Raw genomic sequence first — 20,547 nt, 5'->3', positions numbered from 1 at the left:
TTGCCTGAGGTATTGCTTATTTCCTGGGTTGAAATGCATCCCTGTTTCCTTAATAAACACCTAATTTTTGGTTAGTATAGCTCAAGATGGTTTCTGTTACTTGCAAACAGATCATCCCTACCAATACTATGTGGGGCAGATATCATTTACCCAAAAAATTTTTATATTAATACATAAGCACAATGAACCTCAGGAAAGTTAGAGGACTTAATATACACACACATGAAAGAAGCCAAATCAAATGAAAAGCTTTCTACTGATTAGGCATCAAGGTAGTTGTCACATCTAGGTGAGAGACGAGCTGATGAACACTTTCTACTCCATCACGTTGTCTGTTTATTACAGAAGAACAAACATCGTCCAGATGATTAGCTGAGTGTTATATTTCATTAAAGGTTAAAGGGGCAGAACTATGAGCTTGGAAAGAATGCCTTCAATGCTGAACCTGTACACACAGGAGAGTGACTCTCGGGAATGTTGAAAAGTTTTATTGAACTGAAAAAAATCAACCAAGGTGAATAGGTTGTAATTCTTGGGGTTTGTGTGTGCTGGACAGGAGTGGAGGGGGTGGAGAGAACAGCAGGAGGGCGTGTTCTTCATCACTGTGAACTGTGTCCTCTAGGTTGGTCATTAGCTCAGGCCTATTGCCATAATGAATAGTGACAATGTTGCCCATCCCTCTTGAAGTAACCATAGATCTTCTGTGGTTGTTGTGGATTTTAGCTCCTATTTGGCAGCATAGATGTTCTGTTTATTTATCTGGGCTCTCTTACATAAGTGAAAGGGCTTTCTTACATAATATACTACCTATTTTGCTCTTTGGGAGCATAGCATCTAGTACTTGGGTCCTTTGGCCAGAAGAAAGTGAAAGTGAATTCTCTCAGTCATGTCCCACTCTTTGTGACCCCATGGACTGTAGCCTACCGGGCTCGCCCGTCCATGGGATTTTCCAGGCAAGAGTACTGGAGTGGGTTGCCATTTCCTTCTCCAGGGGACCTTCCCGACCCAGGGATGGAACCCAGGTCTCCAACATTGTGGGCAGACACTTTACCGTCTGAGCCACCAGGGAAGTCTATGGCCAGAAGGGGTGAAGTGCAAAGCCAAATGCGATATTCTGACACAGGCGGGCTCTGGTGTGTTTGTCACTGTGATCCTTAGGATGAGAATCCTTTAGCCAGATTGTATACCTGTGTTCAGTAGACCAAGCTTTACTGAAGACTTTTTGGTTCAATCCTACAGGTATTATTTTACTAGTGAAGTTTCTTAAGGGAGTGTCATAGGAAGTATGTATGAAGGAAGTATGTAAGAAGTCTGTACGTATATAAGAAGGAAATATCATAGCTTTTGTTAAAAGTACCTTCTTCTGGGCAGGAATCAGTGTTCAGTCCAACCTTGGTTATGAATCCACTGTGTGACCTTGGGTAACTTAGGTAAACTTTCTGGGATACTGTTTCCTAACATGGAAAATGAGGAATTTTTCAGAGAAAGATTCTCGATCCTCTTATCAGAATTTGAAAAATTACTTTAAAATTCCCTTTGTACAAAAAAATTTCTTAATGGTTAATATAAAATTCTGCCGTCCATGGAATTCTCCAAGAATATTGGAGCGGGTAGCCATTTCCTTCTCCAGGGGATCTTACTGATCCAAGTATCAAACCTGAGTCTCCTGGATTGCAGGCAGATTCTTTACCGTCTGAGCTACCAGGGAAGCCCAATATTCTACTACCAAGGACCAAAAGATATAGATCATGTAACTAAGAAGTATAGATTGAAAGGACATATTTCTTAAAAGAAAAAAAATCTTAACGCTCAATATTTACCAATACTTAAACAATCCAGTTGTGAGTTGAAGTCTTTTTTTGTCACTAATGAAAAAATACAACATAGATGGTTACTAACTCTACCTTGAAGATCAAAAATGACGGAGCTGGGGAGAGGATGAAAAAGGTTCATTCTGCTGGATCTTTGCAAGGTTCATATATACATCACTAGCTCTCACTAAGTCAATTCTCTTGAGTCAAGTCATTAGACAATTTTAGAGATCTCTCAGGTGATGCTAGTGGTAAAGAATCTGCCTGCCAGTGCAGGAGATGCAGATTCAGTCCCTGGATGGGGAAGATCCCCTGGAGGAGGAAATGGCAACCCACTCCAGTATTCTTGCCTGGGAAATGCCATGGACAGAGGAGCCTGGCGGGCTACAGTCCATAGAGTTGCAAAAAGTCAGATATGACTGAGCGACTTATGGTACAGTACCACATTTCTAAGCTTGGAAACTTTAGAGTCCTTGAAACCTTTTCAGTATAAAGAACTCAGTACATTTAGCAGAAAGAGCACCGAACATAGACAAAATCCATTTTTAAACTCTGGACACAGGACAAGTCAGTGAATTTCTCTGAATATAAGTTTTCTCAAATAGAAACCCTTGGGAGAATAATTTCAAGATTCACAAAACTATTACACAAAGCTAGTTAAATAGAATATTTAAGTGCTGAAAAATTTGAGATTTAGCGGTTCACTTCTTTTTAAATGATGCCTAACCCTTATGACTGCCATCTAGTGGCCACTTTGTAGTATTTACATGCCTCAAATTCTTTGAGCTCATGAAATCCACAACAAACGTGTATGGCAAATGGGACTTAAAAATGCAGTTTCAATCCATTCCCCACACCAGTAAATGCCAATTATAACCTAAATTATTTTATTTAAATGTTTAAATAGACGTGTCTTATTAGAAGCATTAGGTATTTGTTGGTGTTTTAACTAGTTACTTTTCCCCTGGGAGATCTACTCTGTGATTCAAGCTAGAATTTGGATCTTGAACAGGTGACTACAAGATTGAAAATAGTGAAGAGTCTTCACATGGCAGTTAAAACCTCTCCTACCTCTTGGACCCACAAGTCTACTTGTTACTTCTCATTTGTTGTGTCTAACTCTCCAGTTTTTTGTCAGGTTTTTAAGGGCTCTATATACTTTGAAAAAAATCTCCATTAATGCAAAAGTGATAGTTGCTCACTTGTGTCCAACTCTATGTGACCCCATGGACTATTCAGTCCATGGAATTCTCTAGGCCAGAATACTGGAGTGGGTAGCCTTTCCCTTCTCCAGGGGATCTTCCCAACCCAGGGACTGAACCCTGGTCTCTCTCATTGCAGGCGGATTCTTTACCAGCTGAGCCACAAAGGAAGCCCATTTAGTGTATGTGAGGCAGATTTTATTTTGTTCTTTCAGCCAAAGGACCTTAACTTATACGTTAAGAACCAGCGCATACAAGGCAGCTGCAGTATATCTGCAGCAAAGCAATGGCCATAAGAGCTGCCATTGATTAACCATCCTATGGGCTTCCCGGGTGGCTCAGTGGCAAGTAACTGCCGGCCAATGCAGGAGATGTGGGTTCGACCCCTGGGTGGGGAAGATCCCTTGCAGAAGGGAATGGCTACCCACGCCAGTATTCTTGCCTGGAGAATTCCATGGACAGAGGAGCCTGGGGGCTATAGCCCATGGTGTCGCAAAGAGTCGGACACAATTGAATAACACACACACAAAGAATACCTAGCACAAACCCTAACCTAGTAAATTCTCAATACCTTTAAATATTACTATTACTAAAGGAACTAACAAAGACACATATGCCCAAGTTTAGGTGGTTAACAAATGCTAGGATAATATTTGTAAACCGTGGAGCACTATTCAAATGACAGGTCTGAATATTATTAACATTTGCCTTAGTGACGAAGCTTTCAGTTCAGTCATGGTCCAGTAAGAGATGAGTCAGAAGGGAAACTAGGGCACACAGCAGATGGCTCTCCCAAGCGTATGACCTACGCAGTCTTGAAAATCAGTTCAGGCACTGGTCAGCTACAATCCTTGGGTATTTTTCATTTGAATCTCCATCAGATATTTTCTTCTCTTTCCATCCTTGCTAAAAAGAATGACCTTTCTTCTCTAATGCACAGAATACTCCAAGGAAAGCATTAGAAGGAGTAAATTCAAGTCTGGCCTCTGACTTTATCCTCTGCTGGAATCGGGGCTTCCCCGGTGGCTCAAATGGTAAAGAATCTGCCTGCAATGTGGGAGACCCAGGTTTGATCTCTGGGCTGGGAAGAGCCCCTGGGAAAGGGAGTGGGAAACCACTCCGGTTTTCTTGCCTGGAGAATTCCATTGACAGAGGAGCCTGGTGGGCTACAGTCCATGGATTGCAAAGAGTCAGAAGCGCCTGAACGGCTAGCACGCTTTCCCCTGGCATCATTTTCCTTCCTGCTGCCTGAATTTCAGCCTGGACCATGGCAATGGATTGGAGCTCACACCTGGATGTGTCTAAAGTCCCTTGGGTATAGTTTCTCTGAAGACATCTGAAACGTGGCTGAGCTGTTCAAGAAGAACTTGACCACCTGCTGATGGTTCTTGAACCCATCGACAGTGAAACTGTGTGTTTCATATGACAAAAGACCTTCTGTTTCTCTTTCCTGATTGTCTTCATTTTGTGTTTTGGGTCCCACTTGTGGGACACTATGGGCATCAGATAATAAGCAGGGCTTCTGATAGGCTTGGGATACAGCAAAATGGGCCAGAACTGATGAAGAGGCACTGCCAGGATGGGCTGAGTAGTTACTATCGTGTTAGACCATGATTTTGACCCCGTTTAAATGCATCTAATTTAATGGACTCTTGAAATCCTTTTCAAGGATGCTGATGGTCTGTGGCACACAGCAACTCCCCTTCCGCGGTTCCAAAAGCAAGCTTTGTGCATCTCTGGAGGTCCCTGAGATTCTGGGGGTTCCCTGAGGCCAAAACAACTGTCATAATAATGCCGGGATATTATGGGACCTTTTTTATTGGGTGGACATTTGCACTAATGGTGCAAAAACAGTAGTGGGAAGAGCTCTGGAAATCAAGAGAGTGGCAGCTAGCTGTGCTTTTCATTTGCCATTTTGTTATTCAACACCACACACTAATAGTAAAAAAAAAAAAAAAAAAAAAAACAGAAAATGTCAGTTTCACTTAAAATGCCCTTAAAGAGGCAGTAAACAGTATTCATTTCATTAAATCTAGACTTCTGAATGCACGGAACACCATTTTTACTTTAAAAAATAACTGACAAGCAACGGTTATACAGACTGGGATATTTGGCAGAGAGTTTCTTAAAAAACTGGACAAAGTAAAACCTATGACTTGAAGAAAAGCAACTCACAGGATTGATTGCCAGTGGTAAGATTTGAATTCAAATGAAAATTAGAATTTTTGAAAACAAATTCACCACTGTGGGTATGACAGTTTCCTATTACTTAAAGAATTTTCTGATGAGATGTGTGCTAAGTCACTTCAGTTGTGTCCGACTTTTTGAGACTTTATGAACTGTAGCCCTCCAGACTCCTTTGTCCATGGGATTCTCCAGAGGATTGCCATGCCCTCCTCCAGTGGGATCTTCCTGACCCAGGGATTGAACCCACATCTCTTATGTCTCCTACATTTGCAGGCGAGTTCTTTACCACTGGTGCTAACTGGGAAGCCCAATAGGCAGTGATCTTAACAAATATGAGTTTTTGATATTGCATAATTAAAATCTGTAACTCAGTGAAACAATACTTTCACAGTGACCAAAGCATGGTGTTAAAGTGGATTTTGATCTTACAGTGCAGTTAACCTTTAAGAAATGGCCTTTCAATGAATTTTGTTGTAGTTTCAAAGAATATTCAAATCACCTGAAAATGTTATTAAAAAACACCTTCTTTTTCGAACTACACCTCTGTATGAGACTGGATTTTCTTCCTAGACTTCAACCCAAACAACATCACAACAGATTGACATGCAAAATCAGATAGGAGGATCCAGCTGTCTTCTATAAAGCCAGACACGAAAAACATTTGCAGAAATAGAGAAACAATGCCAAATTCATCACACCATATAGCTATTTTTCATAAAAAATATGTCACTTGTGTAAATATGCTATTATGCTATGTAATGTTTTATGATATATTTTAATATATTCCAGTTTCAGTTTTTTCCTATGGTAGATTTTGATAGGCATAATTAACATAAACTACAGCTCTTTGGGATCCTCAACAATTTTTAAGAGAGTAGAAGGGTTGTGAGACCACAAAGTTTGAGAAGTACTGCTCCACTTGTCCGAAAAACCTGAAATATTAAACAGCCATTAAATTGGAACTAAAGCCCCATTGCCTGCTATGGTGACCTTACTACGGCTGCTGCCATCTTTCCATCAGCTTTCCCTCCTCGGGTGCCCCTCCCTCACTCTCGCTGCCTGATATTGATCTCTGAGAGGCAGCAGTGAGCCGTGGTATAAAGCAAGATCATAATTCCCCACCCAGGAATTGAACCTGGGTAGCCTGAGTGAAAGCCAGGAATCCTAGCCACTGTTCCAGCAAGATCTAGAGGTTAGAAGCTATTTTTCCCTGGATCTCTGCCCCCAGGGAAAAATGCATTTATCCCAGAGTCAGAAACTGGAAATGCAGGTACAAAGTTTGTTATTAGAGACGTAACACAACTTCAAGGGGGAGAGCACATAGAGGAATGTTAGTTTAGTTAAGACAGAAGCAAGGCAGAGATGCACACTTGGAGAGAAAAGGTGTGGGCGTCCCCCCTAGTGAGGAGGAGCGCAGTAAAGAGGCCGTTGAATCATTTATATATGGCAGTTCTTCCAGGTCTTTGTCTTCCTTCGGGTCAATTATCTGATTTCTTTTTCCACACCTGACCTATCCTGGGACACTCCTCTGGGTGCACACGCACCTCTCAGTCAAGATGGATCTCAAAGTGAAGACTTCTGGGAGGAGCAAGACTCATTATGACCTGGTGTTACCCCTTGACTTTTGATACACAAGAAACCTTTCTGCACATGTGTGGTTATCTCTCTTGTCCCAAAAGAGAGGGGGAGCGGAGGTCCTTTAATCCTTCACTCGAACGAGGTTTTGCCCCTCTTTGTCCTTGCCATGACCATTACCTTGATTATTGTCATGACTGTTACCTTAAGGTGTTTACAAGAGACAAACACTGGCTATTTACCCTGTTCTGTTGTTACTTCCATTTCAGACAGCAAACAGGAGGCTGCTTGTAAATGCCTTAACTGGAGCCCACCTATTTCTTGTCTCAAGAAATGCTGACTGTTGTAAGTGCCCAGCATGAAGCCCACTTCTTAAAGCCCCATGAAATGCAAATAGGAGGCCAGTTGTAAATGTCTCACCTGGAGCCCACCTATCTCCTAACTTAACATCACCTCCCAGATAAACTGCCTGCATCCACGTCAGAGTCCCAGGCTCTGAGACGCACTTAAAACTTGAAGCTTACTCCGTGTGGTAAAAAAAAAAATCCACCTACCAATGCAGGAGTTCGATTCCTGGGTTGAGAAGATTGCCTGGAGAATCCCATGGACAGAGGAGCCTGGTGGGCCACAGTCCATGGGATCGCAAAGAGTCAGACATGACTGAACATACTCACACACTACACGGGGGAACTGCGTAGTAGCTGAGGATGGAATTTCCGAACAAAGCCAAGTTGTACCAAGAAGGTGAGTCTCCACTGTGTTGGTGATGTGCTGCTACTGAGTGGTTTTAGGCAGATGGAAATATAGTGAGGTTTTTCCATTCTGCTCTGAATTATCTATTCCAATGAATGTATAAATCACTATACACAGAGCCATTGCACTCATGTACCCTCTATCCACAGTGTGAAATGGAATATTTCCTGCCGTATCAATAAACAAGGATGTCACAGCCATCCGCGATTCTGACCCTCCAAATGTGAATTTATGAGAACAGTGCCGGCTATCTGCATCTTCACATCCATAGAAAAGTGCTAAATTCCTTGCGATATCTGATTTTCCTTAATTAGCAATCATCTTTTGATGTTCAGACTACCTGCTCCTTGCTGCAAACTTCTATATAACCTGACTTCTCACCGACCTCTTCAAAACAGTTCTCTCAGGATCACCTGAGATGCTGCCTCCTGGGCTTGAAGTCCAAAAAATTCCCACTGAGTAAAACGTAACTCTCCATTTCTAGGTTGTGACCATTTTTCAAGTTGACAACAGAAAGAAATAGAACATCAGCAGTGCCTCAGAAAACCTCTCTTGCATGATCAGCTTTTACTTTTTAACAGGTCATCGTAGGGGCAGCATAGCTAATGAATCGGAAGAAGATTCTTAGTATTGGGGAGAACAATAAACACCGACCCATCTTTTAAGCTTTGGCTATCAAATCCCTTTTATGTCAAGTCTCCCCAACAGTAGGTTGAATCACTTCCTTGCTGTCCTTGACAAACTCTACATTTTATTGTGGCAATTAAAACCCTTACAGGGCTTACTTGACTGCTGCTGTTCAGTCGCTAGGTCGTGTCTGACTCTTTTCGACCCCACGAACTGCAGCACCCCAGGCTTCCCTGTCCCGCACCATCTCCCGGCGTTTGCTCAATCTCTTGTCTGTTAAGTTGGTGATGCTATCTAACCATCTCCTCCTTTGTTGCTCCCTTCTCCCGCCCACAATCTTTCCTGGCATCAGGGTCTTTTCCAGTGACTCATTTCTTCACATCAGGTGGCCAAAGTATTGGACTCTACTTTTCTAAAATCCTTTGTGGTGCTTACTTGACTCTGCTTTTCTATCTTCAGATATAATTCACCTACCTTACAATTCATCCATTTGAAGTGTACAGTTTTACTGGTTTTAAGTATGTCCACAGGTATGTGTAACCATCATCGCCATCAATTTTAGAAGCATTTCATCACCTTAAAAAGAAGTTTTATCCTCTAGCTTTCAGTTTCTCCTGTCTCTTCAACCCCTGTCCCTACTCGCAGCCTCAAGCAACCACTAGTCTCCTTTCTGTCTCTATGATTTCCTTCTTCTAGACTTTCCTATGAATAGGATCATATAATACATGGACTTCTGTAACTGGCTTCTTTCACTTAGTATAATGTTTTCAAGATTAATCCAAAGTGTAGCATGTATCAAGACTTCTTTTCTTTTAATGGCTGAATAAAATTCCATTGTATGGATATAGCATTACATGGGTATTGCATGACCTTTTGTTCAGGTCAGCTGGCTACTCATTAGTGAAAAGTGAAAGTGAAGTCGCTCAGTCGTGTTCGACTCTTTATGACCCCATGGACTGCAGCCTACTAGGCTCCTCTGTCCATGGGATTTTCCAGGCAAGAGTACTGGAGTGGGGTGCCATAGTCCTCTATATTTGCAGCCCCATGATGCAATGCCCTTCACTCTCATTTTTCTCCACCATAACCTTATCCCTTCTTCAATGTTTGGGGTAAATGTCATTGCTGTACAAAGTGCTCACTCCTTCCCTGACTTCTTAGCTGGCTGGGATTTCTTTTGTCTCTGAAATTCTAGAGTCCTAATTTATGTTTCTACTGCTCAGCCTTCTATTGGGAAATGTTATTCTTGCTCTCTCCCAAGGGTAGCTTTGAGAACAAAGACTGTGATTTCCTCTTCCTGGGTATAATCGCCTAAGTACAATTATTGTTTGATAAATATTTAAGCAAATAATTGCTGATTAAATAGCTGAACAAATATTTAAGGGAAATTGTTGGATAAATATTTGAGGTAGCAATTGCTGATTAAAAGAGTAAACAAACATGCAAGTGGTTCTTACTCTGAATCACCTTTATGAAAAAATGTGGAAGGGGTGGTAGTGTGATGGGGGCACCTTACTTTGTGTGGGTGGCTCTAATCATTGCTCAGTTGTCTACTTGGAAAAGTCATTGGTCGTAAGATGAATGGGATGGGAAAGTGGCAATGACTTAGGACAAGCTCACCCAGGGAAACAGGTTTAAGCGTTTGTTTTACGGAAAACTTGTCGGGAACATAATCCTTTCACATGAAAAGAAGCTCATCATCACCTCACACGTCCGAAGCAAATTTCATAACAACGTCAGCAACAACAAAAGCAGTCTAGAGACTTAAAACCAAGGATGTTAGTAACCTTGTGTTCGCTTATAACAGGCTACAGGTTAGAGAGCATCTGACGATGTGGACCCTTTGTGAGAGGTGGTTCTAGCAACAAAGCTTCAGGGCCATGTTAGATTATTGCATTTCTCTCCACACAGAAACCCAGGGTGTGTCTAAGTAGCCACCTTTTGTATTTAACTCTTGCTTTTTGTAGCACTTGGTGGTAACCAGACAGACTGTGCTGATGTGAAATTAGCACTAATTTAAGGAGCAAGAGATGCTGAGAAAAACTTCTCTAGACAAATGTGTTCTCACTGTGAGGCCTAGGGATGGGTATGTGTGTATGTGTTAGTCACTCAGTCTAGTCCAACTCTTTGCGACCCCGTGGACTGTAGCCTGCCAGGCTCCTCTGTCCTTGGAATTCTCCAGGCAGGAATACTGGAGTGGGTAGCCGTTCTCTTCTCCAGGGGATCTTCCTGACCCAGGGATCGAACCCAGGTGTCCTGCATTGCAGGTGGATTCTTGACCCTCTGAGCCACCAGGGAAGGGATGGTGGGGTGCATGTTTTCAAATAAAAAAGTCATGGGGTTTCAGTTCTGGAATTTTCACCATTCTAATTCCTGATGATGATAATGAAATATTTTGTGTTCCAGTTAAGGCATGGGTTTCAATTTCACTTGCTCCATTTAAAAATGCACTCGAACTTCATATAATATTCTCATAGAAACAAGAATTTTTAGCAATTCATCATTATTTCTATGTTTACTCTTTGGTATAAAGATGGTTCCAAAATCTTTGCTTATTTGCTTTTATAAATCATTATTTAATCTCAATATGATCACTTTTACCTTTAAGTGCATTTCCTGTGAAATACGTTAGTAATTTTTTCTGTTTCTTTCCTATGATAACTTTCAAATTACAGCATAAATATTAAGCATTTCCAGTTTCCTTCTCTGTAGTATTGTTGTTGTTGTTATTAAGTCCATTGAGTCAGTGATGAAATCCGACCATCTCATCCTCTGTTACCTGTTTCTGCTCTCAAAAAGAAAAGACTGTATCAAACTCTTGAGAGTACATTTTCTCAGCCTATCTTTGTTTGTGAGTTACATCGGTCACTAGATGGCGCCAGCAGCTAAGCTGGTGAGCGGAAAAATCTTTTTGTTAAAATGTGCACTGCCAACCCCCGGCAGGAGTTATCATTATCATCACTCTGATGTTTTTGTTTGGAAGAGTAGCCAATAATTAGAAAGAGAATATCGCTACCTGATTTTGTTGCAATTACAGGGATATATTTTAAAAACCAAATGTTTCCAGATTTTAATATTTCTATGTAAGTAGTTTTGATTGCTTTGAGGCAATTAATTCTCCACCTATAAAGACTTTCTAGTAACTGAAAAAATAATGGATACAAGTTGCCAAAATAATTGAAACCCATCAATGGAGACCTGGGTCTGATCCCTGGCTTGGGAAGATCCCCTGGAGAAGAGAATGGCTACCCATTTCAGTATTCTGGCCTGGAGAATTCCATGGACAAAGGAACCTGGCAGGCTACAGTCCACGGGGTCGCAAAGAGTCGGACACGACAGCGACTCTCACTAAAAACTAAATGTTCTTGGGCCTCTCTGGTGATCAGACAGTGTAGAGTCTGCCTGCAATTCAGGAGACCTGGGTTCAATCCCTGGATCAGGAAGATCTCATGGAGAAGGCAATGGCAACTCCAGTATTCTTGCCTGGAGAATTCCATGGACAGAGGAACCTGACGGGCTACCATCCATGGGGTTGCAAGAGTCAGACAGGACTGAGTGACTAACACTTTCACTTTCAAATGTTCTCATGTATTGAATTTGTCAGGTAACTCAGCCTTCCTCCTCTTCCTACATCGGTTCCTCAATCCTGGAGACCCCATCTGCAGGCCTCTGGCTGATTGCGAGGAGGAACTGAAATGGATAGGCTGTGTCGACATGCACATTTGGCCAATGGTGCAGTGTGCATGTGCCTCGATCCCTCTATTTCCGTACAAGTTCTGCTCAACTGTGGACAAGAGCCATCTGATTCATCTAAGAGCTCTAGGCTAGAATTAATTATGTCTAGAAATCTATATAAGGACAATCCTTTCCATAGTCATGAATGACTTCCCATTTCCCTAAGATTTTCCGTAATTGTCATCTAAGGTTTCTCTCCTGTCACGGGGAACCGTGTCCACAGGTGAAGTTAATCGGCCACACACCACTCCCACCCAGAGAACATACTGCAGCTTTGCTTCCCAGCAGCCTCCTTCCTGAGCACTGGGATGCAGCCCGATGTCCTCACAGTGCCCCGTGCAGTCTTCCCGCTCTGCTTTCGCTTTCGGTTGAGCTCTTCCCCTGCCTGGATACCTTACTCTCCCCTCCCCCAGTGCAGTCAGCTGTTTCGTCACGATCCACCTCCTCATGACACCTGCTCTGTCTCCCTCAATCTGATGTTTTATTTTGTCTTGATTCTCCTAGGACTTAGATTCTGTATTAGAATATATGGTCAACACATTGGTCAGCCCTTCTCTAGATACTATGCTGAGGGATGAGGACAGAACCCTGAATAAGAGACACACAGCTCTCTCCTCACAGGCTTCCCTGGTGGTTCAGAGGGTAAAGAATCCTCCTGCAATGCGGGAGACCTGAGTTTGATCCCTGGGTCAATATATATATAATATATATATTATATAATTCTACAAATCACATGTCACGTACTAAGAATAATATAATGGCCAAGTAAACTTTTAGTCCCTTTTGTGAAATTGTGAGTTAGCGTAATTTTTTTTTCGTCACTCCAGTTGACATGTGGTCAGCACTTGGGATCTTAGTTTCTGGATAGGGCACCCCTTGCATTGGAAGCACAGGCTTAACTGCTGGACCACCAGGGAAGTCCCTAGAAGCAACTTTTAAAAAGAGGAATCTTAACTGGCTGGGCCCCAACAGCCTCTGTGTTGCAGACTCTGCTTCCCTTTCCTTGAAAAGCTCCAGAAAAACCCTCCATCCTGGAGAGACCCTCCTGATTCCCACTTAATTGATACAGATGTCTCTATAGCTTGGGTCTTCCCTGGTGGCTCAGATGGTAAAGAATCTGCCTGCAAGGACGGAGACCTGGGTTTGATCCTTGGGTCAGGAAGATCCCCTGGAGAAAGGAGTGACTACCCTCTCCAATATTCTTGCCTGGACAATTTTTTTTTTTTTTTTGTCACTGCAGTTGACATGTGGTCAGCACTTGGGATCTTAGTTTCTGGCCAGGGCACCCTTGCATTGGAAGCACAGGCTTAACTGCTGGACAGCTTAACCATGGACAGAGGAGCCTGGTGGGCTACAGTCCATTGGGTAGCAAAGAGTTGGACGTTACTGAGAGACTAACACCTTCTATAACTTAGCTGATAGAGATGTCTCAATGCATAGTCTCTCTTTGTAGTCTCTAATTTGAGTTGAATGTTGAGTGTATGAACAGTACCCTTATAATTTTCTATACTAGAAGAACATAAGATAGTAAGATGAAACTAACCACGGGTCACTGTATTCAGTCTGTTTGCTTTCCATAAGCACCAGGAATATGGTATTTGACATTTAAGAGAGCATTCTGAAAAGTGGTCAGGAAGTACTGTGTAATATGGCTTTCTTTTCTGCTTTCCTAATCTTATTATTTTTCAAGCCATAAACTCCCAAACTCTGCCCCATGGCTTCCTGTTATAGCAACGGAAAGGATGCCAAGCAAAGATGCTAAGGGCACAGATATCTTCTCTGCCGGACTGTGCAGATTACACTGGATTTGCCTTAAATGAGCTTAGTTGGCAAAGAGTGGAGAAGAGACCCCTGTTTCTTGAGTACTTGCCTCTCTATTAAAAGTTTACTGCAGCTAGAGAAATGGAGGACTCACCATTCTGAGTCTGAGGAGTGACCATGGAACTAGAAAGAAGAGGGTTCACCCAAGAAAGAGGAGGAAGAGAGCTAAGTTATCTGCCTTTCGTGATTCAGTTAAGGGCGCCTCTCGAGTGACTCTGTGGACGCTTGGGTTGGACACTGCTTTGTTGCTCCATGGGAAGTGAGGTCCCAGTCCTGTTTATTTAGGATGTTTAGCAGTGTCCCTACCCCCATCCATTTGCTCCAATTGTAACATGCCTTCCCCCGTCACAGTAATCTTAAGCGTGTTCAGACAGTACCAAATGACTCCTGGGGGTAAAATTGCCCCCAGTTGGGAGTAGCTGGCTTCACTTAAGCATCACTGGGCATGTAGATGACTTGTGGGCCACTTGCTGAATGACCCAGGATAGTAAAACAAGGGCAGAGGCCTAGAAAACATAGGTCTCTTTACACCTTACTTGTAATAAAAGAAAAATAAAGACTCAGAGGCATAGTGGATACTAAGTTGTGAAGGACATCTTGGAGATGATTTAATTATTTGGGGTTTTCTTTTTACACAGAAAAGGATAAAGACATCCCTGGCGGTCCAGTAGTTAAGACCCCCGAGCAGGATGCATAGGTTTGATCCCAGGTCAGAGAACTTATATCATGCATGCCTCCCTGTGTGGCAAAAATAAATAAATAAATAAAAAAGAGAAGATTAGAGAGAGAGCAGCCCCAGAGGAGACCTGTTCTTAGACAAAGAGCTGGGCTAGGACTTAAAAGTCAAAAGCCCAGCTGATTGCTGAGCCCCACATGTGTTTTTCACCTGCACTTGTAATGTTTATCCTTCCAAGAAAAATCCCTAGCTAATTTATAGATAAATATAGTTTAATTACTGCACAACATTATATCTTATAATGGGAGACCACTCTGAAGCTGGAGCCGTATAGCTCAAGATAAAGCGTGAAAGGGCTTCCCAAGCTATCATTTAAATTAACATGTCCAATGACAAGATAGAGAAAGTATTGGGAAGGAATATACTATATTTATTTGAAAATGCATATATCTACATACGGGTATCCCTGGTGGCTCAGTCGGTAAAGAATTCACATGCAATGCAGGAGACCCAGGTTTGATTCCTGGATGGGGAAGATCCCCTGGAGAAGGAAATGGCAACCCATTTCAGTATTCTTGCCCGGGAAATCCCATGGACAGAGGAGACTGGTGGACTACAGTCCATGGGGTCACAAGAGTTGGACCCGACTTACCGACCAAACCATCACCACCACAGATCACAGTGCTGTCATGTCGGACTCTTTGCAGCCCCATGGACTGTAGCCCACCAGGCTCCTCTGCCCATGGAATTTTCCAGGCAAGAATACTGGAGCAGGTTGTCATTTTCTACTCCAAGGGATCTTCTCCACCCAGGAATCAAACCCGGGTCTCCTGCATTGTCTCCTGCATTGGTAGGAGGATTCTTTATAACTAGGGCCACTTGGGAAACTCACCCCCACGATATCTATATATACATATTCAATTTGACTAATGAGAACACTATCAAACAATAGATAAAGTTATTATGCATTTATTTTTCCTATCTCTATCACTGATTCAGACAGTCCTTCTCACAAAATATCCAAGGAAGAAGCAGTTATACAGAACCTGGGGAGAAAGGAAGGTGAGGCCCTTAGACACACACGTCTGTCTGCTGGTCTAGGACTATGAACAGTCAGAGCTTGGAAAGCAGAATACTCAGGCAAGGAAGAAGCCATGTTTTAGTTTGGTAATTGCTTCTTCTTGAAAAGAATCACCCTTTTAAAATATTTATTTACTTATTTGGCTGCATGAGACCTTAGTTGCAGCACACAGGATCTTTGTTCGGTGCGTGGACTCTCTAGCTGTGACCTGTGGCCTCAATAGTCATGGCGCGTGAGCTCTGTTGCTCCGCGGCATGTGGGATCTTATTTTCCCCGACCAGGGATTGAACCCAAGTTCCCTGCATTGCAAGGCGGATTCTTAACCACTAGACCGCCAAGGAAGTTCCAAATCACTCTTTTATAATAAATTGAAATCTGAGTTTCAATCCTAGGTCAACCAAAGTCTGAAAGTAATAGAAAGAAGGAAATGAAAAAGAATCCCTTTATTACTCCCACAGAGGGATGGTCTAGGATTCCCTTCCCTGGGAATCTTTCAATGTAGAGCAGATAGCCGCTGTCTAGGCTGATGTGCCTGGGTGCCTGCCTGGAGGAAGAGACGTGGTCAGGCAATTTGAGGATTCCTGTAGTTTCCCGATTTTAGGACATTCTCTGTCTTCTCAAAGTTGTATGTTATTGAATGAGAATGAAGAGCATGAGGAAGAGTTCTCAAGGGGCAGAGTAGACTCTGGTTATGCAAAGTGAAACTGAAAATGTCGTTCAGTTGTGTCTGACTCTTTGTGACCCCCATGTAGCCCTCCAGGCTCCTCTGTCTGTGGAATTCTCAAAGCAAGAATACTGGAGTGGGTTGCCATTCCCTTCTCCAGGAGATCTTCCTGAACCAGGGATCCAACTCAGGTCGCCTGCACTGCAGGCAGATTCTTTACTGTCTGAGCCTCCAGGGAAGCTGCATGCTCCCCCACCCCCCCACCCCCCCCAAAAAAAAATTAAGAAATTTTAAAAATGAACACATTAAAAAATCTCTTCTGCAAATCCATCTTAAATCCTTAGTTATAGACACTTGTAGATGTTAGGTCATGAAGCCAGGGGAAAACATAAAGATGCTTAGAAGTGGACCCGTCCTTCCAAACAAGGGTGTTATTCAAAAAATAATAATTTAACTTTAATGCCCCTTTGGCATCTTTTCTGCTGCCTTCTCTAAATTTAGGATGCCCTAGGATAAACATGTTTCCGTGCTCATTACACTCAAGTTTAACTTCAGATCTCCAGGTCTCACTGGCCCAGGTGCATAATGAAGCTGCTGTTATTGGCAAAGACACACGGGCACCTCCTGCCCTTCCAAAAGCTCCGGCCCCTTTAAATCCCTTCCATCTGCCTAAGGGGACCTCAGGGGCTCTTCTGCACTCCCCCAGGAAGAGTATGACTCTCTCCACATCTGCCCTATGAAATGTATTATTCTCTCTCTCCTGATACAGCACTCCCTGATCCCTGTGTTGGCTGCCTTCAGTTCTAAGTTCCTTTTCTCAGGGCTTTTAAAGTTTTTATTTCTTTGACCTCAGCTTTATTAGAGACTCTGATTCTATTTGGAGTGCTATAATCTCGGTTGCCAGATTTATCAAATAAAGCTACAGGGTGCCCAGTTCAATTTCTATTTCAGATAAATAATAAATAATGCTTTCACTTCATACCTCAAATATCACATGGGACATAATTCACTAAAAAATTATTTGTCGTTTATCTGAAACTGAAATTGAACTGAGCATCGTGTATTTTATTGGACAATCCTAGCCCCACCCCCTGAAAGTGAAAGTGTTAGTCTCTCAGTTTGATTGGACTCTTTGCGAGCCTGTGGATTGCAGCATGCCAGGCTCCTCTGTCCATGGAATTCTCCAGATAAGAATACTGGAGTGGGTAGCCATTCCCTTCTCCAAGAGATCTTCCTGACCCAGGGATTGAACCTGAGTCTTCTGCGTCTCCTGCACTGGCAGGCAGATGCTTTACTGTTGCACCATCTGGGAAGCCCTTTTCATCTGTGTGGGAGATTAGCCACCAGCCCAAGAAAAAGACCTAAAGCTGTAAGATCAGGAGGTTTCCCAGAGGCAGCCACGCTGATCACACTGTACTTAACCTCCAAGTCAACAAACCCCATGTGCTCAGACATTTCAGGTACCTTTCTAACCCCCTACTTGTGATAGACAGCAGAAAACCGTGGATGACCAGACATTTCTGAACAGCCTCTGTACAAAAGTCAGAAGACAAAATACACCCAAATGAAGAAAAAATAAGATAAGAAAAATTCAGAAGAAGCCAATTATTTTAGGGCAAAAAGTAAAGTCCTGGTATTAACTATAGAAATATAAATTGAATACATAGTATCAGAAAGCAGATCAGTGGTTGCCTAAGACCAGGGGTGGGGGCAGAAATTAACTGGAATAAAGCCCAGGGAACTTTGGGAGGGTGATGACCGTGTTCTGTATTTTGACTATGGTGGTGGCTACTCGGGTGTATACATTTGTGAAAACTCATTTAACAGTGCACTTAGAGTGGTGCATTTACTGTATCCCGAATGAAGAGTGTTACCTGCCGCATCAGTAAACAAAGGATGTTGTTGCTATCAGGCCACTGCAGTCCACCCCCACGGTGAGCCCTGAGGGAACTTAGGGTGGAGACAAATGGGCCGCCCACTCCCAAGCCCTTATCCACTGTGGCCACCCTCACAGTGCATCCTGAGGGGGACTCACGATGAAAAAGAACAGGGTAATGGCCCTAAATAGCTCCTAAGGTGCATATCAAAGGAGTGATTTCAGTGAGCCCAGATGATTGCATCTTCCCACACAGAGAAAACTGCCCAATTCATTAACCTGAGATATTTGAAGAAGGAAGGTGAAGTCGCTCAGTTGTGTCCAACTCTTTGCGACCCCATGGACTATAGCCTACCAGGCTCCTCCGTCCATGGGATCTTCCAGACTAGAATACTGGAGTGGGTTGCCATTTCCTTCTCCAGGGGATCTTCCCGACCCAGGGATCGAACCCAGGTCTCCAGCATTGTAGGCAGACACTTTTACCGTCTGAGCCACCAGGGAATACAAACAGTGATCTTTTGATGTTCCTGCTCTCTTGTCTTTGTTGCAAAAACCCCAGTGTATCCTGGCTCCTTCCTTGCTACCTCCGAGCACTCCCTCTGAGCAGAAAGGCTGTTTCCTGGGCTTGAAGTCCTCAGAAAGACTACGAACAAAGTATAATTCTCAACTTTTAAGCTATGCACTTTTTTTTTCAGCCGACAGTATGTAAATGATACTTTAATAAAGTTTCTTTTGAAAATCCCTGTTATTAATAATGAACATCCTAGAAAGGGTAAGAAGTTATTGCATCCATGAAGCAAGAATGAGATGCTATATAAAGGTGAAGGAGGGGCATTTGGGGGGAGGGGGGGAGAAGAACTCTTTGACGTTAAAAAGTCAAAATGAAAAAAGAAAGTTGAAATTTCCCAGAAAGTAGAGCAAGAAATAATGGAATAGAAAACAGGAGAGGAAAAAAATAAGACAATTAAAGGACCTAGGTATTTTAATACCCGAATAGTAAGAATTTCATAAAGAGAGAATGTAGAAACTAGTGAAAAGAAAATAATAATTCATGAAGACATTATAGACCGGAAAGACATGAGTGGACAGTATCTGCTGGGAAAAAAAAAAAAGCACAACCTAAAGATGGAGTTATGTTTTATTCAGTGGACAAATCTGAGGACTTAAGCCCAGGACACAGAATCTCAGATAATTCTGAGAGACTGCCCTTGTTGCTGAAAGATGTGGTGGATCTGGCTGCTCACCTCCCAAAAGCCAATAAACAATCCCCCATACCTGATGGTTGTTGTTCAGTCTCTAAGTGGTGTCAGACCCAACCGCATGGACTGCAGCACGCCAGGCTTCCCTGCCCTTCGCTATATCCTGGAGCTTGCTCAAACTCATATCCATTGAGTCGGTTGGAGATGCCTTCCGACCGTCTCATCCTCTGTCGTCCCCTTCTCCTTTTGCCTTCAGTCTTTCCCAGCATCAGTGTCTTTTCCAATGAGTCGGCTCTCTGCATCAGTTGGCCAAAGTATCGGAGCTTCAGCTTCAGCATCAGTCCTTCCAATGAATATTCAGGGTTAATTCCTTTCAGGATTGACTGGTTTGATTTCCTTACAGTCTGTCGTGAGACAGGTTAGTTTTTTTTAATTTTTATCATAGCTGGTACACACCTGAGATCTGGGCTGCACATCAGTGTTGCCAGATATCCCCACAGTGGTGAACCCTGTGTGTCCCAGAACTCACTTGTGACTTTGCCCACTGGCTTCCTCAGAAGCAACTCTTGGAAATTGTCAAGGGTTGAAACCAGACTCACAGACTCAGGACAGTTGATCTGTTCCTGGAAGCTCCTTCCTGACAGTGGCACTATTACCTTTTCCTTACACAGCTAGATTTGAGCTTGCTGCTCACTTTTTCAAAAATAAATAGTTACCACTTAGGGATGCATGGGTAAGTGGTAGAATTTTAAAGAAAAGCAGAAAAATGATGAACACAAAAGTCAGGATGGTGGCTACCTTTGAAGGGGGAGGAAGAGGCATGGTATCAAGGAGGGATATACAGAAGCTTCTAAGACAGAGTGGTGTTGTAGAACCTAACCTAGAGAGTACATACATGGTTTATTTTATATATATTTGGGGCATGTGTATGTGTTTATTTTTTTTAATTGGAGGATAATTACTTTACAATGTCATGTTGGTTTCTGCCATACAACAACACGAATCAGTCAAAATTATATATGTATATATGTATTACATATGTATATATGTGTGTGTGTATATATATATACATATACATACATATGTATCTCCCTCCCTCTTGAGCTCCATCTCTCCTTTCATCCTCCCCTTAGGTCGTCACAGAGCACCAGGCTTGGCTCCCTGTGTTACATAGCAACTTTGAGAAGTTCAAAGTCATTTTTATCCTAGATCCTTTATTTTTGATAAGGATTGATTTTATTTTGCTCTCTAAACACTTGTAGAAACTTTTTTCTTTTTCCACTCTAGCATATTGAACTTTCACAATGACAGTCTTTGATGTAGCTTCCCATATAGAAGCATAT

The 20,547-nt window shown here is 42.6% G+C and overlaps 1 protein-coding gene across 4 annotated transcripts in view; it reads left to right on the top strand.

Annotated features, from left to right (window-relative positions):
• Positions 1-20,547, top strand: part of LOC122678934 (cytochrome P450 7B1) — a 735,200-nt gene that overhangs the window by 287,722 nt on the left and 426,931 nt on the right. The window contains exon 7 of one of the 4 annotated variants that reach the window (XM_043879092.1): positions 7,045-7,084. The exons of 2 other annotated variants lie outside the window; for them this stretch is intronic. In XM_043879092.1, coding sequence (XP_043735027.1) covers positions 7,045-7,069 — 25 coding nt within the window. In that variant the 3' untranslated portion in view covers positions 7,070-7,084. Of the gene's footprint in view, positions 1-3,953; positions 4,000-7,044; positions 7,085-20,547 lie in introns of those variants that run through there. One more of the 4 variants, XM_043879093.1, reaches the window with a different exon arrangement.

Source organism: Cervus elaphus, chromosome 21, assembly GCF_910594005.1.
Source record: "Cervus elaphus chromosome 21, mCerEla1.1, whole genome shotgun sequence".
In the NCBI taxonomy this organism is placed as follows: domain Eukaryota; kingdom Metazoa; phylum Chordata; class Mammalia; order Artiodactyla; family Cervidae; genus Cervus; species Cervus elaphus.
This window is presented reverse-complemented; position numbering and strand designations above follow the sequence as displayed.